General features: G+C 40.8%; 1 protein-coding gene across 2 annotated transcripts in view; it reads right to left on the bottom strand.

Moving 5' to 3' along the window:
• The window catches only part of INPP5F (inositol polyphosphate-5-phosphatase F), a 90,553-nt gene that overhangs the window by 22,826 nt on the left and 40,689 nt on the right, over positions 1 to 27,038 (bottom strand). The window contains exons 4-13 of one of the 2 annotated variants that reach the window (XM_058697947.1): positions 17,893 to 18,021; positions 17,516 to 17,683; positions 17,343 to 17,399; positions 14,832 to 15,030; positions 13,650 to 13,829; positions 12,685 to 12,752; positions 5,370 to 5,494; positions 4,284 to 4,361; positions 3,122 to 3,242; positions 1,525 to 1,653 (exon numbers count right to left, since the gene is read on the bottom strand). In XM_058697947.1, coding sequence (XP_058553930.1) covers positions 1,525 to 1,653; positions 3,122 to 3,242; positions 4,284 to 4,361; positions 5,370 to 5,494; positions 12,685 to 12,752; positions 13,650 to 13,829; positions 14,832 to 15,030; positions 17,343 to 17,399; positions 17,516 to 17,683; positions 17,893 to 18,021 — 1,254 coding nt within the window. Of the gene's footprint in view, positions 1 to 1,524; positions 1,654 to 3,121; positions 3,243 to 4,283; positions 4,362 to 5,369; positions 5,495 to 12,684; positions 12,753 to 13,649; positions 13,830 to 14,831; positions 15,031 to 17,342; positions 17,400 to 17,515; positions 17,684 to 17,892; positions 18,022 to 27,038 lie in introns of those variants that run through there. The other variant, XM_058697948.1, reaches the window with a different exon arrangement.

The raw sequence follows: 27,038 nt of genomic DNA, 5'->3' as shown, positions 1-27,038 counted from the left end.
GATCATGACCTGAGCCGAAGTCCCAAAGTTGGACGCTTAACCGACCAAGCCACCCAGGCGCCCCAAAGTATTTCTCTTTAAACAAGAACTTGTACAAGGACTTCTAAAGTTCAATTTCTTTAATTAATAAAAAGCTTTTTGAGATTTATCACTCAACCAAAGATGGACTGATGCCTGTTGAGACCTTGACAGTTTTTTTATAAGAAATATCCTGAGATGAACTATTACCTTAAAGGAAAATTAACATAAAACTAATTCAACCACTTCCTATTGCCCACAGAGGGAGCATTTAGTGACCAGTAACTATAATTTACATGTAAATTAAATTCTGTGAAGAATGGCTCTGTAGGATCCTCCAAAGACTTATTCATAACAACCACGAAAAGATAATAAAATATTTCTTCAGCATTTACTATGTGCCAGGAATGGCCCCCACAGGCACTAATGCATATAATCCCATGACAATCTTTTTTTTTTAATTTATGTTTTTTTAATTTTTTTTTTTTTTTTAACGTTTATTTTTGAAGGAGAGAGAGACAGAGCATGAGCGGGGGAGGGGCAGAGAGAGAGAAGGAGACACAGAATCCAAAGCAGGCTGCAGGCTCTGGGCCATCAGCACAGAGCCCGATGCGGGACTCAAACCCACCAACTGTGAGATCATGACCTGGGCCCAAGTCGGACGCTTAACCGACTGAGCCACCCAGGTGCCCCTTTTTATGCTTATTTTAAGAGAGAGAGAGAGAGAGAGAGAGAGAGAGAGAGAGAGAGAGAGAGAGAGAGAGCACACAAGAAGGGGAGGAGCAGAGAGAGAAGAAGACATAGGATGTGAAGCAGGCTCTGGGCTCTGAGCTGTCAGCACAGAGCCCGACACAGGGCTGAAACCCATAGGCTGCGAGATCATGACCGGAACAAGATCATGACCTAAGCTGAAGTCGGGGCTCAACCGACTCAGCCACCCAGGCGACCCTCTCATGACAATCTTTTGAAGTGTGCCTAGTATTATCCTGTTTTACAATGAAGAGACAGACACAGAGAGGTTAAGTGACTTGTCCAAGGTTGCAGAGCTAGTAAGACGCAGGATTGGGGATTCAAATTCAGTGGAGGCCAATCATCATACTAGGGACTGAGTCCTGTCAACGGACACATTTTATCTGTATAAAGTTTTAAAAAAACAACTATTTTACATGAAATTCCTCATTTCCAAACTCCCGTGAAAAACTGGAAAATCTAGCAACCCCGGGCCTCTGTCCCAAAAGGAAGCAGAACAGTCCCCTCCTGAGACAAGATATGCTTTTCCTTAGGGTCATACCCATCTCCCCCTTTAATCTAATGGGCGGTCACATTACCTGGCCTCAGCAGGATGTGAATGTGTGATTCCCACCTTAGCCAAACATTCCTGAAAGGAGTCAGCTACGTACACTACCATCTGTAGCCCACATATCTTCCTCTCAAAAGCAGAGTCAGTTTTCAACCACGTCCTATCTCCCCCAGAATGATCCACAAAAGCATGCTGCACTTACTTACCTTCAGAGCAGCTGTCCCAGCATATTGTCTGCTAATGGAGTCTCCGTTGTTGGCCCACATTATCTGATAGATCCGATTGCATTTCACTGGCAGTGGCTGTTCCGGGGGCATCACACCTAATTTTTTTAGCTGAAATTAACACATTGGTGGATTAGCTACATATATGCCAGGAAACCATAGCATAAAATACATACTGCAGAAAAAGGAAGCATGTTCATAAACAGTTTAGGATCCTCAAATAAAAGTAATGGTGTTTTCAGACTTTCCCCCAAAAAAAGCACAGTTGGGAGAGAGTTTTACGAACTGTTACACATGAATGAATAGAAGGAAATATTTATACTGCTTTGGTGTAATTTTTAATGTGTAGGCTCTTATATTTTGTCCGTGTTTTTAATTTGCCTATGAAGTCAAACTATCAAAAAAGCCTACTGAGACAACAATAACACTAACGGTAACACAGCAGTATGTGCCCAATAAAGGTGAGCTCTGCGCTGGGGTTCTAAGAGATTTTTTAAATTTTTTTTTTTCAACGTTTTTTTATTTATTTTTGGGACAGAGAGAGACAGAGCATGAACGGGGGAGGGGCAGAGAGAGAGGGAGACACAGAATCGGAAACAGGCTCCAGGCTCCGAGCCATCAGCCCAGAGCCTGACGCGGGGCTCGAACTCACGGACCGCGAGATCGTGACCTGGCTGAAGTCGGACACTTAACCGACTGCGCCACCCAGGCGCCCCTAAGAGATTTTTTATATAAATTATTTCCTTTACTCCTCATAACAACCCTATGCAATCAATACTCTTATTACATCCATTTTAAGGATGAAGAGACAGAAGTTTCGAGAAGCTGAGTTCTTCACATGGGGTCAAACCTCATGTGTGGTAGACAGAGCCAGTGCTTGGACTCAAAATCTGGCAGCTTTAGTGTAACATTAGAAGGAACAGACTCACAATCTCAAACAGTCACTATGCTCTATCAAAAAAGCCCTGAAACCATGCTAAGAATTTCCACCTTGAGAACTCACTACTCAGGTGCTGCGGCGTTCAAAGATCTAAAGAAGGACACCGAGTGACAGGCGTAAGGACTGCACAGTGCAGCTGCAACCAACTGGGGCGTGGAGGGTAGAGGCTGGTCCTGTGGTGCCAAAGGAGCCAATGGCTGGAGAGGGCGCTGCCAACAGGACCATAACACAGGTGAAGAAGCCTGTTCCTTCTCCTTCCTCCAGTCTCCTGGTCTTCCTCTGGCACCTCCTACTGGCAGAGACCAACACAGAGCTCGGGCTGTGCAGAAAGTGTGGCAAACTCCCAGCCCCATGTGCACAAGGCAGGGTTTGGAGCTGAGAGAAAAAAGGCGTATGACCACAAATTGCCACCCAATCGACGCTGAAATGCGGGGGTCTCGCATTTTTGAATTGAGTACTTAAGAAAATGCCCCTAATTCCACTTATTTCTAGTAAAGGTTGTACTCGTCAGGTTTGAATGTAACAAGGTTGTTCATATGCTGTAAATTGTCTACAGAACAAAGATTTTAGTTACTTGTTTACATGTGGGGAAGAAAAGTTAGAAATGAATACTTATAAATCCGAGGGACCACCAATTACCTGCTGTTCCATGACCACTCGCGCAATGGCGGCTTGGACCACGTTCGTGCGATCCAGGCAGTCCATGCAATTGACACGAAAAATCCCTTCTTGTTTACATATTACTCCAGCTTGATCCACCCTTTTCAAAAATAGTATGGGATTATGTTACAATATGAAATACTTCAGCAAGTTTTTCAAAAACCACAATTCCTTAGAGTAGAATAACAACAATAGCACTGGTTATCCATTGTTTGACATATCATTATGTGATGGGCATGACTGAGTACTTTGAAGACGCTGTTAATTTACATAGTAACTTGGTAAAACAGATGTGGTTATTCCCATTTGGGGAAAAAACAAAAACAAAACTGAGGTACAGTGACTTGCTCAAGTTTCACAACTACGAGGCAGAGGTGACACAACCCCAAATTATGATATTTAAATATATATATATATTTAAATATATATATATATATATTTAAATATATATATATATATTTAAAAAAATATATATATATATATTATATTCAGAGCAGCTGTATATATATATTTAAATATATATAAAAGCCAGAAGCCACTTTAAAACACCATCCTGTCCCTCCTTTTTGACTCCAAGTAGAAATGCATCTGAACGCATGGAGCTTGAACAAAGTCACTTTACCACTCAGTGAGAAGGCATGCAGCATGCCTTGTGCGTCTAATTTCTCTGTCCACCTCTGGCCTTTCGAATCCAATTGAAGGTTCTTCCCTAGCATTTAAGCCAATTTCTTCTTCCTACACCTCCCTCCTGCAGTCTGAGAATCATCTTCCTTCTAATTTTGAACTACCTGCAAGCTGAGACCGAGTACCTCTAAGGCTTCCTTCCCTTAGATGAAGGGATGGTGAGAAGAAGAGGAAGAGGAAATATAGACCATGGAGCATTAGATGGAATTAAACAACGGTCCTAGAGCATTTCGCTTCATCTTGCCTGACCATCTGACACCTCTTCCCTTTTCAAAGCTAATGCTGCCTAGTGACTGACACTCTCAAAAAGGAGACTGGGAATCAGGAAGCAAAATAAGAAAAACGAACACGCTTTTTCAGCTTGCTGCTACTATTTTAGTGCTTAGCACTACCAGACAAATACATCTGATTTCACAGACCAACAGTTTGTCAAATTGACTTCTTAGGAGATACCTACCAACACCACTTCATGTCAAGAATAATGTCATAAATGGCATCCGTTAGTGTTTGAACATTCTCAAACTTCATTCCTCGGCTAAAACACATGCCAAAAGAAAAAAAAAAGTTTAATAATAGGTTAAACCTAATAACAGATTTTTTAGCTTAAGTCACAGTATTTAAAGTAGCTTGGAAAAATTAAAGAAAACTATTGCTGTAAGTACGTGAGGTTAACTCTACTATAAATTATATAGGCAATTAAAAAAATTTTTTTTTTCAACGTTTTTTATTTATTTTTGGGACAGAGAGAGACAGAGCATGAACGGGGGAGGGGCAGAGAGAGAGGGAGACACAGAATCGGAAACAGGCTCCAGGCTCCGAGCCATCGGTCCAGAGCCTGACGCGGGGCTCGAACTCACGGACCGTGAGATCGTGACCTGGCTGAAGTTGGACGCTTAACCGACTGCGCCACCCAGGCGCCCCTATAGGCAATTTATATACATGTTTGTAATTAATCTCCATTGTGAAAGAAAATATATTTAAGAACACATTGAAACATATCAAAGCTATCAGAAGCTTCTTTCCCCCACCAAATTTTCAAAACTTAGGTAAACGAACCCACATCAGAGCCAGGATTAGGACAAAAGAAGCTAGCTTTCAGAACACACACAAGTTAAAATTACCATCAAAATGATCCAGTGACTGTTGTTTTTCCAGAGCAAACTCTAGTGAAGCTTATCCATAGAGAAAGAAGTATTATTAACAGAGCATGAAGATGAGCCAGCAGAATGATTTTTAAGTAAGGGGACTCGATTACTTCTGCTAGGCTTGGACTCAAGCTGAAAGGAAAAGCTCCAGAAGTTCTTCGAGTGATAAAAGGAAAAATGGAACTCTCCATCGCCATGTTGTTTTGGGAAAGACAAAATATTTCAGGAACAATTAAATTTTTAGCCAAAGTTAGCTCATATGAAAATTAAAACTAAGTTAACAATGAGAAGAAGAAAAGTGTTCTTCCCCGTAAGGAAGAGGAGAGCTCAGCTTGCTGTGGGAGCGTGTACCACAAACACCGGAACTGATCAAAACTCCCATCAGGAAGCCCTCTTACCAGTGCTCATGGAAGTCAAATGAGACATAAGTGAGGTGTGAGCTGTTGAAGAGTAACACTTGTTTCAGGTAAGCATCGCCAATAATTTTCTCCCTGCCTGCCTGGTCCACCAAGTTAATAATAACCTGTGAAAGTTAAGGAAACACAAATTCAGTTTAATCAGATGCTAAGCTCAATGTGGTTTTGAATCAGTTTATTTGAAATTGTTTTAGAAATATTTGATAGCCATACTTAGAAATTTATCCACTCAGGCATCAATTTTTTTCCCCTATAAAGTTAGATTTTCACTTGTTATATTTAGGTAGCATTAATAGTTGTTTAATGTACTATGTATCTGCAATGACCAATTAGAATAAATTGGTAAAAACCAATTAAAAAACCAATTAGAATTGGTTATAATAAAATAATAAACAAGGTCCTTTGTAACGCAAATATTAAAAATATTTAGAGGTTTTAAAAAATATACAAGACCTACTTATGGACACTATAAAACTTTGCTTAAACACGTAAAAGAAAATCTGAGTAAATGGAAAGACACACTATGGTGCTAGACAGTGAGATTCAATATTATAAAGATGGCAAGTCTCCCCAGATTAAACACTCAACAATCCCAATCAACATTTGATCAGGATCTTTCTGTGGACTTTGACAAGTTAATTCTGAAGTTCCTCTAGAAGGTAAGTATATGGAAAAAGTTTTGAAGACTAATAATAAAGGAGGACTTGTCCCATTGGAAAGCAAAACATACCCTAAATCTGCAGCAATTAAGACAGAAGTACTCATGGAGAAACAGATGAATGACCCATAGAACGGGACAGCCAGCTTAGAGACAGACCTATGCACACTGAGGAATCTAAAATATTAACAATATCATTCTGGGAGAAATAAAAAAATACTCTATAAATGGTACTGGGATAATTATCTATCTATATAGTGGGGGAAAACTTACTTTAGCTCTCTAAATCTCATTATATACAAATCATAAGATGCATTAATGACCTAAATATTTTTTGAAGTTATAAAAAAAGCTAGAAGAATATTCGGGGTGATGTTCCCATAACTGTAGGATGGGACGTGACTTTCTAAGCGTAAGAACCAGAGGGCATAAAGAAAAAGATGGACAAACGTGACAACATAAAAATTTAAAACCTCTTTACCCAATGACAATACAAGTAAGCAAAGGTAAAACAAAACAAAAAGACACAAAGGACTACGTGGGGGAACAGACCTGTAACATTAAACCAATACTATATAAGAGTGCTATAAATTCAGTAAGAGGAAGAGTAAATTCACAATACAGAGGAAATTCACAAGAGAAAATATATAAATAGTCAATAAACATGAGGCTACAACTTTGTTAATAATCAAAGAGAAAGAGGCAAACCAAGAGACAGACTCTCAGCTGTAGAAAACAAACTGGTGGTTACCGGAGGGGAGATGGGTGGAGGGATGGGTTAAATAGGTGATGGGGACTAAGGAGGACACTTGTGATGAGTACCTGGAATTGAATGGAAGTGTTGAGTTGCCATATTGTATCCCTGAAACTAATATTACGCTGTATGTTAACTAAATGGAATTTAAATAAAAGCTCTTAGAAAAAAAAAAGAAATACTAATTTTAAAACAGAAAACTAGCTTTCATCTTTACAGAGGCAAAAATTGAATCCTAAATGTCATCAGCATTGGTGAATACATGGGGAGATGGGCATGGCTCCCACTGTTGCTGAGGGTATAAACTGTTGGGATCTTTTGGGGAAAAACAAAGTGGTAGTTATCAAGTTTAAATGCATCCTGTTTGATCCAGTCATTCTGCCTCTAGAAATCTGTTCTGTAAAGCAACTGAGTGTCCCAAAGTACACAAAAGTTGTTTTCTGGAATTTTTGTTTTTACAATAGCAAAAACTAGATGCTAAGGGTCCACCAAGAGATAAACGGTTAAATAACAGCCATGGAACATTAAGTGAAAACAGCTGCAGAATTGCATACATGGTATAGCCCTCCATTGACTTAATTTTAAATGTGTATATATACATGTGTCCAGATGGGCTTTTGCTGCAAATGACAAATCACTGACTCAGGTCTCAGAGCAAGAAGTCTGGAAGCGGCATGGTTCCGGAATTGCTTAATTCAGTGGCACCAGTACCAGTTCTCTCCATCTTTTTGCTCTGCCTTCCTCAGCACACTGGTCAGCCCTGAGGCCAGTTCATTCATGGTTTTGCCATAGCTGCAGCGGCACGTCACATCCACACACAACAATCACGGAGGGACTGTTGGGCCCTGTATCTCCGCTCATTTATTAGAGCAGGAAATCTTTCCCGGAAGCTTCCCAGCAGACTTCCCTCACATCATCCCTCACTGGCCAAACTGCCAATGAGCACAAACAGGCCAATGCCTAAGCCAATCACTGGCAACAGGAACAGTGGTGCCACCCTGACTGAGTCAGGCTGACCGTGGGCCCACCTCCCAGAAAGCAATTACCCAGGGGATGCAGGTGGACAAGGGAACATTACTGGGGTACTATCAGAAAGGAGGTGTCTGCTCAATACACACGCTGGTAAAACTGACGTGTACAAATAGGCTTTAAAAGTCCATACAGAACAGGGATGAGGGTGGTTAAGGAGGTTATTGTTACTGCTTCCTTTACACGCTTCAGTATCATTAAAATTCATTTTTAAGCAAGTCTATTTTTTTTTAATGTTTATTTATTTTTGAGAAAGAGAGACAGAGTGAGACTGGGGGAGGGGCAGAGAGAGAGGGAAGACACAGAATCCAAAGCAGGTTCCAGGCTGTGAGCTGTCAGCACAGAGCCCGACACGGGGCTCAAACTCACAATCCTGAGATCAAGAGTCGCATGCTCGCCAGCTGAGCCAGCCAAGTCGCCCCTAGTTGTTACATTTAAATTGTGGTTTGGAGCACCTGGGTAGCCCAGTCGGTTAAGCATCTGACTTTAGCTCAGGTCACAATCTCACATTATCTCAAAAATAAATAAACATTAAAAAAATAATAAAGTGTGGTTTATTTTCTGTAGTGCTAGTTATAATTGCACATATTGCTGATATATGAACTTATTCACACTGTAAAAAATTTCAACCATATGGGAATGCAAGCCGGTGCAGCCACTCTAGAAAACAGTATGGAGGTTCCTCAAAAAACTAAAAATAGAACCACCCTGTGACCCAGCAATGGCAGTACTAGGCATTGATCAAGGGATACAGGCGTGCTGTTTCGAAGGGACACATGCACCCCCATGTTTATAGCAGCACTATCGACAACAGCCAAAGGATGGAAAGAGCCCAAATGTCCATCGATGGATAAATGGATAAAGAAGATGTGGTATATATATACAATGGAGTATTACTCGGCGATCAAAAAGAATGAAATCTTGCCATTTGCAACTACGTGGATGGAACTAGAGGGTACTATGCAAAGCAAAATTAGTCAGAGAAAGACAAAAATCATATGACTTCACTCATATGAGGACTTGAAGAGACAAAACACATGAACAGAAGGGAAGGGAAACAAAAATAATATAAAAACAGGGAGGGGGACAAAACAGAAGAGACTCATAAATATGGAGAACAAACTGAGGGTTGCTGGAGGGGTTGTGGAAGGGGGGATGGGCTAAATGGGTAAGGGGCACTAAGGAATCTACTCCTGAAATCACTGTTGCACTAGATGCTAACTAATTTGGATGTAAATTTAAAAAAATAAAACAAGTTAAAAAAAAAAATTTCAAACATAAAGGTCAAATCCCTCCTCACCACAACCCAGACCCACACCCTTCCCTGGAGGTAACAACGGTTACCGTTCAGTGTGTGCCCTTTCAGCCCATATAAAGGTATGCCTACATAAATGTGCATGCCACATATGTGTGAGAACATATATGTGGAAAAGAACTACGTGTATATAAACGACACGGTTTTGTTTTGTGGGTTTGAGATGGCAACACACCATATGCTCTTACAGTCTTTTCTCGCTCTGTGTGATCTTAAGATGTTTCCATGCTAGTGCACACACATCTACCTCATCGTTTTTAAGCGTCTGTAGTCAACACTTTTTTTTTTTTAATTTTTTTTTTTTTTTAACGTTTATTTATTTTTGAGACAGAGAGAGACAGAGCATGAACGGGGGAGGGGCAGAGAGAGGAGACACAGAATCTGAAACAGGCTCCAGGCTCTGAGCTGTCAGCACAGAGCCCGACACGGGGCTCGAACTCACGAACTGCGAGCTCATGACCTGAGCTGAAGTCGGACGCTTAACCAACCAAGCCACCCAGGCGCCCCTTAAATGTGTCACACTGTTTATCCACTGACGTTCTGATGAACAGTCGGGTTACTTTCATGCTGCAAAAAATGCTCTTGTACATGCCTCCTGGATTGAACGTGAGCTTCAGGTACATTTAAACATTTTTTTGTATTAGAGTCCCAGTTATTTCACATCCTTAATGGAACTTGGTATGTATGATTGTTTTATTTTAGTCATTCTGGTGTATAAGCGGTTTTAGTTTGTATTTCCCTGATGATGGGTGAAGTTCAACACCCTTTCAGATGTTTATTGGCCTATTAAATACACTTTTTCATGAACATCTGCTTAAGTCTCTTGTTGCCTTTTCTTTTAGGTTGTACATCTATTTTTAGCGTTTTTAAGAGGTTTTTTTGTTTTTTGTTTTTAGTAACTCTAGATAGGAATCTTTTGTCCTATATATGTATTAAAAAATCTTAAATATCTTCTACTTTGTGAATTGCTTTTCCATTCTTAGTGGTGCCTCTTAATAAACAGAAGTTCTTTATTTTAATAAAGTCTAAATTATTTTTTTCATTATGGTTTGGGATTTAAGTCCTATTTAATTTTAATACAGTTTAAATAAATGATAAAACTTTGATAACAATTAAAAATTTAGTAAAGTCAAATGTATCAATATTTTTCATTATTGGTTAATGCTTTTTAAGTCCTAAGACCAAAGATCAAAAAGATGCTCTGGGGGTGCCAAGGTGAGTCTGGGCCAAGGCCTTGGGTCTTTTTAAAACAAAACAAAACAAAACAAAACAAAACAAAAAAACCCTATATTTTCCTTTAAAAGGTTTACAGTTTAACTTTTTGCATTCAGATCCAGATCCACCTAGAAATGACTTCTATATATAATATATAGGAAAGATATCAAAAAGCAAAACTACCAGATTAACAGTATAAGCATATTTTATTTTGATTGATAATACCATTCAAAATAGCTATACCAACTTATGTTTCCTCTAGCAATCTGTGAGCGTTCTCATTTCCCCAATTACTTGCCTTTATTTCTTACTGTCAAACTATAATTTTTTCAATCTGAGGGGTTTTAAAATTTTTTTATTTTTGAGAGAGAGAGAGAGCACGAGGAGGGAAGGGACAAAGAGACAGGACAGAGGATCCGAAGCGGGCTATGTACTGATAGCAGTGAGCTTGACTCGGGGCTCGAACTCATGCACCGTGAGATCACAACCTGAGCTTAAGTCTGACACTCTACTGAGCCACCCAGGTGGCCATGAGGGTTTGCTTTTTATTTCCCTGCTCAGACTTTGGGACTGCACGAAATTTCTACATTAATTTTGGAAGAACTGAAATCTATTCAGTATTAATCCTTCTTTCGAGGAACATGGTATTTTTTCCTCCATTTATCCAGGTTTTCCTTTGCATTCTTTAGTAATTCTTCGTCCCATCTCCCATCCCCATACACAAGCTATCTTTTTTTGTATGTTTATTAGGTTTTAGGTTATTTCTTCCTTTTTTATTTTTGTTGCTGTTAGAAAAATGCATCCTATAGCATTACACATTCGGACTGGTCATTGCAAATGGATCAGACTTACAGGTTATTATCGTAGACTCTGAGTCTAAAGTTCTCTCTTGGCCAGCAAAAGAACAGATGCAGGATTAAAAGTGAGAGATGGCTCATGTCTGGGAAAAGACAAGAGCCCCAAATAAGGGTCCTTGCTCCGTATTTATGAAGATTAAAAGGCTTACAAACTTGATGGGAGTACATAAAGAGACAATGAATCTGTGAACATTAACTCATGGGCATGAGGGAAAGGGGGTTTTGAAGATATACGGTGTTTGGGGTTTGGCTCAATATAAAACAAAATCCTGGCACCTGGCAGATGGTTGTTAAAGGCAGACAGGAGGCACTGCGTCTGTTTATCTTAGCTAGCCTAGGGGATAAGACAGGGAAAATAACCTCAGGGTTAACAAGGCACCTTTGTTTTGTTAATCAGTTCAGCTCTGGGCAGCATCACCGCAGGGCAGCAGTCTAGAGCGCTATTTACCTGTTTACCTAATTTGGTCCTTCCTTCCTGTGAAAGCTTTCTGCTATAACACTAATTTGGGGGGCTTGGGGGGTAATCTTGCTTACCCTACATATCTTTGTATTGGGGGCCTTTGCCCCCACCTACTCTATTCTGGGGGCCTTAGCCGCCCCCCCCCCTTCTCTATCCTTATAACGCCTAATCTTGTTTACCCAAACTTGGGTGTGAGCATCCTATGGCTTTGTAATTCTTTTTTTTTTTTTTTTTATTAAAAAAAAATGTTTACCTTTATTTTTGAGACAGAGACAGAGCATGAGGTGGGGGGGGGGGGGGGGGGAGAGGCAGGAGGCAGAGAGAGAGGGAGACACAGAATCAGAAGCAGGCTCCAGGCTCTGAGCTGTCAGCACAGAGCCTGACGCAGGGCTCGAACTTGACAACTGAGAGATCATGACCCGAGCCGAAGCCGGACGCTCAACAGACTGAGCCACCCAGGCGTCCCTGGCTTTATAATTCTTTATGCCTTGTTAACCCATCAGTGCTTATTCCCCAAGCTTATCCCCCACAGGTTATTCTATACAAATCTTGTATCTGAAATCTGGTCATCTTATTGAACTTGTAATTTCACTTAACAGTTTTCACTTGATTTTAGTCTATATGATCACAGTCCTACATATAAATACATAAGAGAGGTGGGCAGAGAGAAAAGATCTTGAAGATAGATGCATATCAAATTGTTATCTTCAGGAGGCAGAACTACAGGTGGTACTGAGAGATGCCTTTCTTTCCTTACTCTGGATACTTCTTCAACTATAATAATTAACGACAGTAGACTAATTCTTATCTAAAAACAGTCTAAAGTAGCTGATTCAATTCTTCCTAGAGAATATTAGAAATACTCTTAGCTTATGTATTCTTCAACTTCATGGCAAGATACCATTTTGTTTAATTACAAATAGTATATTGTTATTTTCATGAAATTTAAAGAAATAGATACATAACCATGGCTGAAAATGAAGGAACATTAATACAGATCAAAGCCCACCTGTTTTTTGTAAATTTTCAGTTGTTCTTCGAAATGGGCACAGAAATAGGCAATGGTGTCCTTTTCACCTACAAAGAAGTGATACAAAATCTATTTTTCCTTCCGATGTTTGAGACAGAAATTAGTCTATTCCACCCTTACTCTTACTTTTCAACAATTTCTTGGCCACCAAATGTAACTAAGATGGTCTAAAACCAGTATTTTAAAATACAATGAGCCAAAGCCAAAGCCCTCAGATTCCTTTTCCCCCCAGTTAGACTGCACCAGGTCACACTGGAAAAGCACACTATGTAATCAGGACCTTTATTGTTCACGTGTCCAGCCTGTTGTCAGAAAGGGTTCCATGTAGTTTACAGTAAGAGAATAAAACTCCTCTAAAAATATGAATATTATAAACTGAAGGTTTACTGGATTCTTACAAATATCAATTGAGTTTTGAGAGAAAAATATTCTGTAAACAATTTTTAAAATCAACCTCATTGAGTTACCTGGTTAGACTGATATGATTTAGCCATTCCAGCGCTAAAGTTAAAATACTAGAAGAAATTAAATCCTCAATAGTTAAAACAACAAACCTTACACAGCGAGACACTTGAGTAAAGGCATCTGATCTATTTTTTGTAGATGCCATCTGAACATATCTCCTGCTTCTATTAACATTGGCTACATTACCCTTTTCCAAAAGTAAACATTTCATAAAGTATTCTCCAAAGAAACAACAACTAAAATCTGTGAAATAAGCTTTATTCTATTGTTAGGGCATTTTTTATTGTTAAACCACTTACTTAAACTGTCAACAACCATTATAACTCTTGCAATTACGATATCTCTATTAAATCTCACCAACTGGAATATTGTTTTAAATGAAGTATCTGGCCAAGCAAATCCAAACCTATAAAATACCTAATATTTTAAAAAATACTCTCTCAAATCATCACTGCAAACTAAGTAATGAACATGCTTACTTTTGTCCAGTCGTGGTCGCGGATTATATCGATACCCAACCTGGCTCCAAAAGACAGGCACAGAGCCTCGTGTTTGAATAAATGACAAAGTATGATTATGAACATGAATCAACTGCTCAGTTTCCACATAATTGGCAACATTTCCATTTTTATCCACTCCTCTTCGTTTATAACGCATTCCTAAAAGAAAATTAAAACAGAAAACAACATAAAAAAACATTATTTAGTCTGATTAGATATGCTACTGCTTTTTTTAATTTTTTTTTTTTTTTTAACGTTTATCCATCTTTGAGACAGAGAGAGACAGAGCATGAACGGGGGAGGGGCAGAGAGAGAGGGAGACACAGAATCGGAAGCAGGCTCCAGGCTCCGAGCCATCAGCCCAGAGCCCGACGTGGGGCTCGAACTCACGGACCGTGAGATCGTGACCTGAGCAGAAGTCGGACGCTCAACCGACTGAGCCACGCAGGCGCCCCCCCCCTTTTTTTTTTTTTTTTATGTTTATTTTGAGAGAGAGGGACATAGAGCACATGCAGGGGAGGGGCAGAGAGAGAGGGAGACAGAATCCAAAGCAGGCTCCAGGCTGTCAGCACAGAGCCCGATGCAGGGCTCAAACCCACGAACTGTGAGATCATGATCTGAGCCGAAGTCGGATGCTTAACCGACTGAGACACCCAGGCGCCCCTGATTAGATATGCTTCTTAACCAAATCCATCTTCCAGGATAGCTTTAAGGATCTAATGTGCAACTTCCAGGCAGAACAGAATCAACTTCCCCCAAACTCATAACTCTATGCATCATTGTTTTGTACAAGTTGAAGCAAAGCTACTTTCTGTGAACTGAAAGGGAAAGGTTTTCCCGAGGGCGCTGGTGCTCAGGAAGGATTTATTACCGTGATACAGGCTGTCAGTGGGAACAATGGTATTTAGAAACATATCCCAAGTGACTTTCTTCTCTTCTCCATATATATACCTCTTTTTCTTTCTGCTTTTGTTAACTCTCCCCCATTCACCTCCCTCCAAAAATTGGTCCCCAATTACATCACACGATTTAGAGTCACTGAGCACTTTGAAGCCAATTATGCTTCCAACTCCATTATTGTCATTAGCATTTCAACCCATCTGCAGCTTTTCCATTCTCGTCTGAATTTAACTTGCACATGATTTCAGCCCTTTTACTCACCTGCTCTGTGTCTACTTCGGCGTGAAATGAGAGCCACGAGAAATCGTGGGTGAATGTCATCTACACAGGTGGACTCCTGAGGGGGGGTCTCTGGGCTGCTTTTCTCATCATCAGATGATTCATTATAATTAACCACAAGTTCTTCAATCTGCACGAAACCTTGGATAATGGGGAGAATCCAAAAGTCCACATCTGGTGTCTGAAAACAATATGAATATCATGTTGTTTCTATTCTGTATGGTCCTGCTGCTTTCTTAAATAGAGGCTAGCACATATTTGTCAGTTTCCTAGAAGCAGAAACCTTCTGTTTCTTAACCATGTTTTCTGCTTATTGGAGAATGGCAGAAAAAAGGGAGGAAGGAAGACAAAGGGGAGAGCCTTTTTCTCTATGGTGAGCATTCAAAAATAGCTGCCTGAGAGGTCCCTGGCTGGCTCAGTCGGTAGAGCAGATACAGCGTGAGACTCTTGATCTCGGGGTCACAAGTTTGAGCCCCACATTGGGTATAGAGATTACTTACAAAAATAAATAAATAAAAAGAGCTGCCTAAGAGGACCCACCGGATAGAAGCCACACTGCCTGGGTAACAAATTCAACCTCCACCACTTACGAACTCACTCTGATGAATCACTTAACCTCACCGTGCCCCAACGTCCTGCTTTGAGAAATAGGAAAAACTGTTACCTCATTTGGTTGAGTGAATGAGTAAGATGTAAAAAGTGTTTGGCATAGTGCCTGCCTTATAGTAAGGATTTAACAGACATAGCTACTATGATTATTCCCATTGGTACAGAAAAAACAAAAAACAAAAAAACCACTTATAGGCTGATTTTTAACTCACCGTTGTATCAAGGCTTTAACAACATACAACCAACTCTGATCCCCTTACTACAAAGCGCAGAGGTCCAACTCTATGTTCTAGTTTACAAAAAACTTGCCTTGCCAAGCTAAAATCCACATAGTAAATGAACCGAAAAAAAAAAAAAAAGGAAAAGAAAAAAAAACGCTTTCCATAAATATCTTATTTTACAATGTCACCCAACGTAATTAGGAGAGTATTAATTACAGTTAGACATTTCCCCTTCTGTGCCTTTGAGGCTAAGAATACTCCAGTTTCCCGGCTGACTGTCTGCAGGGAGAGTAAAGGGTAAGAAGTACTCTAGGGTGTTGTTCTCTTTCTCTCCCGTCTCCACAACTGTATCCAGCCTTAACCTCAGCATGACCTTCAAACCCACCTCATCATCCATAACCACATAAGCCGGGCAGGACCTGTCTCACAGTTTTGTCTTATGGAGCAGCAGACAGGATCCTAGGAAGGTGGTTAGAATTGCAAATTATGAAGGGTCTATATGCACATTCATTATCCTTACCACCATCCTCATCGTTTGTATTTTTGTTCTAGCAACAATGCAGAACTCTTGACGGGAACAGAGAAACATACGTGGCCAAACGCCACCTCTACTGCAAGCCATCAATTTTAAATGGTAATTCGAAGTTCCTGACAGAAACCCCGCAAAACGCATTAGAGCCCAATGTGTCAGCAAGCAGGAAAAATATGCATTATCGTCACCCTTATTTTTCTCCCCTGTCACTGAGTTTCAGTGGTCACAGTTTGATCAGCCTCCTAAAAAGAGGTGAGAACATTTTCAAGCCTCATTCTCAATAGAGGCATGACAGAGATCTCGTGGGAGACACTGCTAAAGTCAAAATCATTTACACTAACCACTGCCAAGGGGGAGAGATAGGAGAAAAAAGGTTTGAAATTTTTGAAAAGTTAATGAAAAGATAGTATGTCACCCAGTCAGCTATTTGCCCACTTTGTGTCCAAAACAGCAACTGGCACATAGGAGGCCTTCCATACATATTTGTTGACGGAGTGAACTGTCCTTGGATGGGTATAATTCTTCCACACAGGAGACAGAGCGAAGGAACAGAGTAACCATTAAACTGGAAGGATCCTCATACAATAATCTCAACATATTCCCTCTCGTCCTTGATTCAAATACTGGCAGTACTGGAATGTCCTCAAAGATCTTTCTACTCCAATCCCCAGATGAGGAAACAGGAAAGGGAAGTGACTGGCATCATTAAAGAAAAAGCACACTTCACCATTTCCAATGGGTGCAAACAAAATCTCTGTCTCCTAGGAACTCTGTGGACATTAGTTCCGCAGCCTTAAATTACTTCTATCCCACGGGAACCTGCTAAAAAGGCAGGCCTGTGGCTAGGCTGTTGAGTTGGGAACTGTCTTAAAACAAGGTCTTGGTGTTCATAGCTAAATGATTCCCATTCTAGAGAGGAAAACATTATAGTGAGATTTTTTTTTAAGTAGACTCCATGCCCAACATGGGGATCAAACTCACATCCCTGAGATCCAGAGTCACATGGTCTACCGACTCAGCCAGCCAGGTGCTCCCATTTTAGTGAGATTTTGAATTCGTTTCAATACAGTGTTTAAAACTTTGCTTAACAACCGTAACTACCTTTAGGATATTTTAGAAACAACTACTCACACCAATCTCAGTAAGATCTTGTATCATATATTTATTCCAAAAAAATCGGTCATCAACCTGGAAAAGGTAGAGAATGAACAGTTCAGAAACATGTTGAGCTTTCTTATAGAAGTCAAATGGGCCCATAAATCATTCTGGAGGGCAAAGCCTGCCCTGAGCCATGAGAGAAGTACCTTCTGCCAGAGGGGACGGGGGTCTCTCTCCCCAGTGCTTTGCCTCTGCACCGAATTGGTTAGGTCATAAGTCAAGCTATAGTAAAAGGATTCTGAGTCCATGAACATCTTCAGCAACTCCTCGAGTAATCTCCTCTCCAACTTCTCCTTTTCTTTACTTTCCTTAACCTGTAAGAAGTTAATCTACTATTACTACAGGAATTCAATGTACAGCATTGTGTGGATAATGCCCAACTTCCTAGAAGGGAAGTGAAAATAATCCCAAGAACCATACATGGGACAAGCAGTTTGAAAACAAGTTTCCTAGGAAGGAAACGACCCTTCAATTTGAAAGTAATCAAAGATGGATTCCAAGCCCGTATCAATGAAACTCTTACTTTCTTTTTATTAGGAGCAGACACATTGGATTTAATGTGTGTAAAGGTCTTCAGTAGAAACTTTGAGTCATCAGGAGATGGTACAATCTTCTCTGGTTTGTTAATTCCAAAATGATGCTTCTTACAGAGCTAAATAATTAGGAAGAGAAAGAAAATTCATTATTATTACCGTCTGCTTGTTAAATGTCCGGGTACAAGTGCACAAGTGACTGCTACTGCTCATGCATGGTAGTTAAAAGAAAACCTCAAGATTTATTAGTAAAATGACCAAGTAGACAACTGATATTAGAGAGCACAGCTATGGTTTCAAGGATTAGAAAGCTACCATAGAGGGGCTCCTGGGTGGCTCAGTCGGTCAAACATCTGACTCCTGATTTTGGCTTAGGTCATGATCTCAATGGTTTGTGAGATCGAGCCCCGTGTAGGGCTCTGAGCTGATGGCATGCAGCCTGCTTGGGATTCTCTCTGTCCCTCTCTGTCTACCCTTCTCTGCCCCCACCCCTTCTCAAAATAAATAAAAATAAACGTTTAAAAACAAAAGCGATCGTAGAGGATAAGAAAGTAATACAGGACAAGACATCCTTAGGATTTAGGGGTGGGAAATTCAGGTTCGGATCACAACGACAGTAAGTCCTTACCCAGTATAACTGAAGAATAAAATACTCTGGTTGAGGTTTATCCATGCTTCGAAAATCGGCATCGGAGATTTAAAATATTGCAAAATACACATCTGCTATGCTCTAGGGGCATTACTTTACAGCTGTCTGCTAAAGATTCATTCATGCTAGTTAATGGAGCATTTGGGTTAGGAAGATGTCAAGAGTCTGCTCTGTAGGGAATCCTAAAAGCTGGACATTTCAATCACTCTCCTCCTATCCTCATACCTACGAACAGAATCGGCATAAAAACATACTCTTTGGGACCAGAGATTAAATTTGAAGAAGCCGTAAGCAGAGGCTGCAGGAAATGTGCAGTCTAACTGACAAGTACGAGGAAGAGGATGGGAACCTGTTAACAGAAGGGCACAGAGGTTCCAAAGAAGGCTACCTGCTTAAAGCCAAGGGTTTTACATATAATTTTCACGTGGCTCAACACACAAGGCAAATACTCTGAGAGGTACACAGAGATTCTTTTAACTGTATGCAGACGAATTCCATGTTTTCGACGCAATGGGTGTATCACTACACTAAGTGGTAGCCACTCACGAAGAGCAAACAATTACTACGTGCCTATTATAATTAGTGTCTTACTTGCAAAATAACTATTACTAGATGATAAGCAGGATAAAAAATGAGAACAGAATCTAGCTCAAACTGTGATTTTAAATTCAATAAAAAGGGGAGAGGTATTCCCGATCGATCACCCTTGGAAGTGGCCAATTTTGTCAATTCTATATACCTCAATAAAGCTGGAGAAAAACCAGAAGTGCAGACTGAGAATGGGACTGTATTCAGACAGAACAGGATCTTACAGACTTCAGGCCTTTTCAAAATTATGGCTATCAAAACCTCTGTTCACCGGGGTCTCACAACCTGACTGCAACTTTATGCTGCTCCTATGAACACAGGGGACCCGAAGATGAAGTCGCTCACGGCTGTCCTGCCGACACTGAGCTGACCATTTCCCAGAGAGTAAGCAAAACTACCAGGCTCTGAAGCTGACAGGGAAGGAGAGGAGAGCTAAGCAAGTACACACCGCTCCGGGGGCTCTCTCCTCCTCCCCTCCTTGCGTGCGGCACTCCCATCAGCATAGAAACATACCGATAGATCTTTCCTCGAACACCTTCACTTGACGCCTCTTCTGCTAGCCAGTGCCCTGGTTCTTGTACTCCTCACTGCCTCCAGCCCATGGCATCCCCTCCTCTCCCGGGCCCACTCCAGTCAGGCTTCAGCCCCCCGCTACTCTACGTAAACTGCTCTCTTCAGTGCGACCAATGACCTCCACTTTGCTAATAAGCCCAGAGGCGGACTCATCTTAACCTCTCGGTGGCATCTGACACAGTTGGTCACGCTCTGTCATCACATCATGCCATCTGTCATGCACTGTCTGCACTTGGCTTTCACCGGTTGTTCCTTCTTTATTTCTTCCACTGGTTCCTTTCTGACCTCTTGACTCAATGTCTTAGGCACCACGAGGCTCAGCTCTTGACCCCCTTCTCAATCTAAATTCAGTCCCTTCGTGATTTCATCCAGCGTCGTGGCTTCAGATACCACCCATATGCCAACTCCTCCTTCCCAAATGGGTATTTCCAGTCCAGCTCTCTCCCCAGATTCTAGACTCTCAAATCCCAACATTCCCTTCTGAATTGCCACCGGGCATCTGAAATTCAACGTGTCCAAAACTAGACTCTTACCTTCCCTCCACTGCCTTCACCTCCCACTTTCCTCCCCTTGTTTACTCCACTCCATCCACACTGGCCTTCTTGCTCCTCAACACGTCAGGAATGCTTCCGCCTCGGGATTCCATTCTAGCTGTCCTCTCTGCCCAACACCCTTCTCCCCAGACCTCTCACCACAATCTCCACTCCTGAGCACCCCGCCCACCACCCTTCCTGTGCCCAACTTTTATTTCTCGTAGCATTTATTACTTCTCAACATACTGCATAATAATCGTTATGCTGACGTTTACTATCTGTAACGGAAGCTCATAATGGCAGAGGTGTTTGGTTTTTTGCCTCCTGTATCTCTAGTGCCGCATAGTCCCCGGCACAGGAGGTCACAATATTTGTTATGTGACTGAATGAGCGCTGATGCTAAAATATAAATGGCAAACTCCAGGTTCATACACGGGGCAGGCATCGAAGTAGTCCCAGGAAAACTGTCACTGCCCTTATTCCAAGAATATACCTCACCCCCCACGCCCCCACCTGCATTGGTGCAGAATCACTGGGGTAGCAGAGAACCAGTCTTAAAAAGAGGCTCTCCTGTTAGACCCCTGCTGCCTCCTCTGCTTGCAACACTGAGCAACTGCTGGTTAGCAATTTTTATACAGAATGTTAGTAATTATCTAGTCATATTAATAACACTCTCAAAAAAATTGAAAACATGCCCAAACCTAGTTAGGGACTATCACGATTTTTATTTCCAAAACAGGGTATTAGGCATTTGTCAGACATAGTTATTCCTTAGCAGTACTCAAGCCAGCAAAATTTCTCCCAGGAGAGTAGAAAGCAGATGCGTAAGACCCAACTACTCTAAAGTCAGACCGTGTTTGCACCCACACATTCCTCACTCTCAGAAGGAGCGGAGACCCTCTTCTCTGCAAGGCTAGTTTCCTGCTGTGTCCCTTCTAGGACCAGGACCTTTCCTTCATTTCCTCCTCTCTTATCTGTTCCAGCCTCTAAGAGCCCCTTTGCTACCATCTTTTAACACTGTTAGAATTTACCAGAACATGTATCTTTTAATCCATTCCTTAACCCTAGAATCTCCTTTGAGGTAGCAGGGTAAAAATGGTGTCATGGTCACTTGAATTGTGAGGACTGTGGTCTGATAGGCATGGGTCAGAGAGTAAAAGCCCAATGGGACTGCTCAGGCAGAGTAAAATAAGGGCCTCCTCAAGTATGGAGAGGACAAACTTTATCTCTAAGAACATGACGCTAACACTCACCCCTGTGATCTCTTCCTCTGGTTCCCACGACTCTGGGCTCTTCCCCCACCTCTAACTTCTCCTGCTTAGTCTTCTTTGTTGGCATCTCTTTCTGACCCTAAAGATGGTGGTATGTCCCAACATTCTGCCCTTAGCTCTCTTCCCCTTCTTCACGAATTCTAGAAAATGTCATCCTCTCTCATTTGAACTACTGCTATGTTTAACTACACATTTCTAATGCCACTCTTGTGCTGAGTTCATGACCCAAAAATATAACATCTCCCAGCTACTGACACCCTAGTCCCTCAAATTCAGCATTTCCAAAACTGATCAAAGTTTGTTTCTCAAATCTTGTTCTTCCTCTGGTTGCCGTAGGTCATTGACTACACTATCTACTGGACCCCTTACACAAGAGATGGACCCCTGGGTGGCCATCTTCCATTATTCTTCCCTAGCGTCTCTCCTATCGATCCCAGCTACTTCATGCTGATTGCCATTATGTTAATTCAGATCCATACCTTTTGCCCAGATCAGTATTTCTCAAGGCAGGGGCTACTGGCTAAACAGGAGAATTCTTTATACATAATTATCCCACATAGAGCAGACAACCTAACAGGCCTCCTCTCACAAGGTAGCAAGTTGGGCTCCAGCACTGAGCACGGTTCCAGGCCCCCATCTCTCCTGTAGTCCTTTTAGTTCCCTTTACTGTGCAGATGCCAAATCTCCACCTCCCACTGCCTGATTCTGGACCCAGAACCAAGGAGGCCTATAGCCTCAGTTTGACCTAATGTCCATTTATGGTCCATGAAGATGCTTCTCCTCTCTAGGCCTGGCCATGTCTTTGTTTTCCTTTTTCTTTCTTTTTTTTAAAAAAAAACCAAAAAAAACCTATCCCCTTCCTGGGCTTGGAATAGAGCCTAATCCCAATATCCCTTAACTTCATTATCCACAACTCCAAAATAAAAAAAAATTAAAAAAAAAAAAAAAAATCAATGAAACCTGCAAGTTAATTTTTTTAAGTTTGTTACAAACTCATTTAATTGCCAAATATGCCCTGAACTGATAGAAGGCTATTGAAAGTCATCCTGGTATGAATATTCGTATGATTCTTTAGGAAATATTAATGTATTATATTATGGGGTAATGCCCCAGACTCACTGGATATGTATGGAATGCATGGAATAGCCTTTTGAAAACTCTCAAAATCCTGAATTCTAAGACAAATATGGCCCCAAAGTTTTCAGATAAGGATTGTGATCTGTATAGCAAAGCACAAACGCAGGATACCATCTTACCTGGAGGTCGATTTCTGTCTCTTAAAACCAATTTTTCTAAATAGAGATTTAGGGGCACCTGGGTGTCTTAGTCAGTTAGGCATCCAACTCCAGATTTCAGCTCAGATCATGGTCTCACGGTTCGGGGGATGGAGCCCTGCGTCAGGCTCCACACTGACAGCACGGAGCCTGCTTGGGATTCTCTCCCTCTCTCTCTCTCTGCCCCTCCCTGGCTCGTGCTCGCTTGCTCTCTCAAAATAAAAAAATAAAAATAGAGATTTAAATTTACTTTAACAATTCCATAAATATTTTAGAATCTTCCACATAGTTACCGTTAGAAAAGTATAGACCACTATTGTTTTTAAAAGGGCTACATTTTTTTTTAAAGGGTTACATTTATTTTTTTTAAATGCAGGCTACCATTTATAAGTTTTTATTATCACCACCTGGTGCTCATCACAACTGTGCATTCCTTGATCCTAAAAGGGTTAAATTTAGTCCTTCTGAAAAACAAGGATAGAGAAAATAACCTCTCGGGATCCTGTCCAGTCCTAAGAGGCTTTGTTTAGACAGAGCTCTTGGGATTACAACATTTCAGCATTGACAGTGGGATCACCTTCCCTTTTCCAGAGGCCCGGCCAGTTGTGCGCAGTATGTGCTTAGGCCCTCATCACAGCTTTGATCCGCACGATCTCAAAAAGAAAACCACCACCAGAGGCCCCAGGGTGCTCCACCACTTCTTGTCTTACTCTAGCAACTTACGTCTCACAACCAAGATTAAGGGCTGATGTTGATGCTGCTATTTAAGAGAAGGAAAATGAATGAGTTTACTTTCAAAGTTGGTATCTGTGTCCATCTGGAGCTAAAATTTTAAAGATGTCTAAAGGGAAACCAAATATGGAAAATGTTGCAGTTATCTATTAAGGCAATGAGATACAGCAAATAAGATATGCAGCCATGGGACAGAAGGCTATAAAACTTTAAAGGATGTTTTTTCAAAAGCAAGAACATCGATGTTATCTACTGAACCCCACAGATTCTTCACGCTCTTGGATAGATGTTTTAAAATGGCATACTGCTCTGAACAACAGTCTGGTGCTTCCTCAAAAGGTTGAACACAGAGTTACCGTATGACCCAGCAATTCCAGTCCTAGGCCATGCCCAAGAGAAACGAAAACAAGTGTCCACCAAAAACTTGTGCACAAATGTTCACAGAACTATTCCTAACAGCCAAACGGTGAAAGCAACCCAAATATCCATCAACTGGTGAATGGATAAATGTGATATATCCACACAGTGGAATGAAAAGGAATTAAGTACTGAGATATACGAACAATGGTTATGCACCTTAAAAACACTGCACTAAGTAAAAAGAAGCCAGTCACAAAAGGCCACATATAGGGGCTCCTGGGTGGCTCAGTTGGTTAAGCGTCGGACTCTTGATTTCAGCTCAGGTCATGATCTCACAGTTCGTGAGATCGAGCCCTACATCAGGCTCTGCACTGACAGCAAAGAGCCTGCCTGGAATTCTCTCTCTCGCTCTTTATGTCCCTCCCCACTCCCTCAAAATAAATAAATAAACATTAAGAAGTATTTTAAAAATAATATTAAAAAACAAAAACAAAAGGCCAAATATCATATGATTCTATTTAAAAGAAATGTTCAGAATAGGCAAATTTAGACAGTAGATCAGTGGTTGCCTAGGACTGAGGGAGCTGGGGTTTGGAGAAAAATGAGGAGTGACTGCTAATGAGCACAGGGTTTCTTCATGGAGAACATACATAATGAATATGTTCTAACGTCGATTGTGGTAACGGTCACAAAATTCTGAATATATTGAAAGCCACTGAATTATATGCTGTAAATGGGTGAACTGTATAGTACGTGAATTTTTTTTTTTTTTAATTGGCAAACAAGCCTAATACTTGAGGTGAAAAGGCAACCAAGGCAGAAAACTAGAAAATCTATTAAATTCCAGAGTCTGGAATAAGACTGCTTCTGCTCTAATTACAGAACACAGACGAGGCCCCAGCAAGTCTGAGAAGTGACCGCACGAAAGAGTCCGAGGGCCCCGCTGGGAAGGACGAGGGCACTGAAAGCAATATACAGACATCCAAATTAGAGAGAGGTAGAAAGAAACATAAGAATTGGTTTTAAAAATATGTATGTTTATGAAAAATAACGAAGTAGGAAAAAAATATGTAAAAATGCAAAAAACCGCAAACTAGTCTAAAAATTTCAAAGTAATGTTGTTCCTTCAAAAGCTTGGGGAAATGGAAATAACCATTAAGACTCACTAAAATATGGACAATGATTATTTCTAAGTAGTGGGCTTTTTCCCTTCTCCTCATTACATACAATTTACTATGAAATCAAAACAAATAACAATGATTGCTAAGCTTCTAAAAGCTCCCTTTAAATGGATTTATATGGCAATTGGAATAAAGATCCCAAAGATTTAAATTAACGTGTTCGAAAATAAGCAAGCAATTCATGATTTCCAAAATAGCTGTTCTTTGCCCTTTCCTCCTGTTTTTCACTGTTGAAAAGCTCTCCTAAAAAAGGGGGAAAGGCTTAAGTGCAAATTTCTAAAATGATAATCTCCTCAGAGAAAGGTGTGCCAAACTACTCATGAAAATAAGATCTGGAAATATTTTCCCTATGTCATGTTTACCCCCAATTAACAGGGATCATTACATATTTTCAGCTCTTAACATGGACCACACCCTTAATGCCCATAAGTGCTATAGTTAATATGGTCCAATAGTGCTGTAAAAACATTCAACTCTCTTATGTTGGGGGTAAATCTCATTTTCATTTTATTTAAAGATAATCTGTTTTACTTGAGAATATCAAGAGAGAAAAAAGGGAAAATGTGAAGAATGAAAATCTCAAAGTTTTCATAATATTCACATTTCTGTGTTTAAAAATTCCACATAAATGTCATTTGCTTGCCCCCCCCCCCACCATTTTTACAATAGCCAGCTACGAATATCAAGAATATTACAGATTAGGGAGCAAAAGGGTGTCAGAAAACTTCCCTGAAAAATCCAACAAGGGTCCCAGGCTTCTCTGGATGAGGAGTGACCGTACATTTCCCAGAGTGGGGAGTGCAAATGTGCAGACCAATGACTGACAGGTGGATAAAGTGCCAGACAAGCTGTCCCCTACTCTAAATCTAACTACCAGGGTCCCTAGCTTAGTGCTTAAACCAGAACGCAAGTGCTCCCCCTCAAGGCAAAGGTTGGTGACAGAAAAGTCATGCTGATCTTCCAATTTGTCAGCAAAGCCATCCAAAGACACTGATGACACATTTATTGGTTTAGTAAACTAACTGAGTTTTTGCTAGTCTGGCTGCCCTTTCCTACGATAAAATTCAAACAAAAACTGCCAAGACCTGTTTTTAATAGACTTAACTGCTACCTAAGTTATTTGTCTCTAGATCAGCAATAATGATTAATGTTCTAGCACTGGAACAATAAAGGGGAGTAAGGAATACTCTCATCTTTTTTGATTCCCATAATAAATAAAATATCAGGGTCCTCTTAAATTCAATTTAATGCTGGTTTCTAAAAATTAGATTGTCAAACTTCCAGTACAATCTGAAACATAAAAATAACCGTATTTTTACTTATTTTTCTAAACAATTTAACCCTGTCCCCAAATTTCCTCCCCAGGAGACCAGCCCAGAAAAACATGTATTGAACTGTGGGATAGCGGGTGCTCTGGTACCTGTTACCTGCTGTTTAGGTACTACAGAGGCAGCTCAGCAGAGTGATACAGGACCAGATGGCCTGAGTCCAGGCCCAGTCCCCATGATGTGCCAGCTGTGACTTAACTCTTGCCAAGTCTCCTTCCTTCATCTGTAGAGCATGGATCCAACAGTGCTCACCTTATAGGGTGCTCTGAGGCATCAGATAGGATAAGCCACTCAGCCTTCAGGGCCTCACGTATCACATAGTGATGAGGACACCCCAGGACCAGGGCAGAGTGAGGACATCCCTAGAGGCCACATCCCTGCACCAACTGCAAACATGATACAAACGCTTCCGTGGGCTACCTCTACCTACTGGTGGTACAGTTGGTGAAAAAAAAAAAAAAAAATACTGGCCCTGGGAAATCTCATTATTTTGGCCTTAAGTCCCTCTATTGTAGGCTTGGTTTCCTTTTGAAAAATTAGAAGATTGCACTAGATCAGTGGTTTCTTTAAGAAAAAAAAATTTTTTTTTAATTACAAAAACAAATATATGTTTAAAAAAATTTCAAGAAATACAGATAAAAAAGGAT

The sequence above is a fragment of the Neofelis nebulosa genome, chromosome 13 (genome assembly GCF_028018385.1).
Source record: "Neofelis nebulosa isolate mNeoNeb1 chromosome 13, mNeoNeb1.pri, whole genome shotgun sequence".
Taxonomy (NCBI): Eukaryota; Metazoa; Chordata; class Mammalia; order Carnivora; family Felidae; genus Neofelis; species Neofelis nebulosa.
This window is presented reverse-complemented; position numbering and strand designations above follow the sequence as displayed.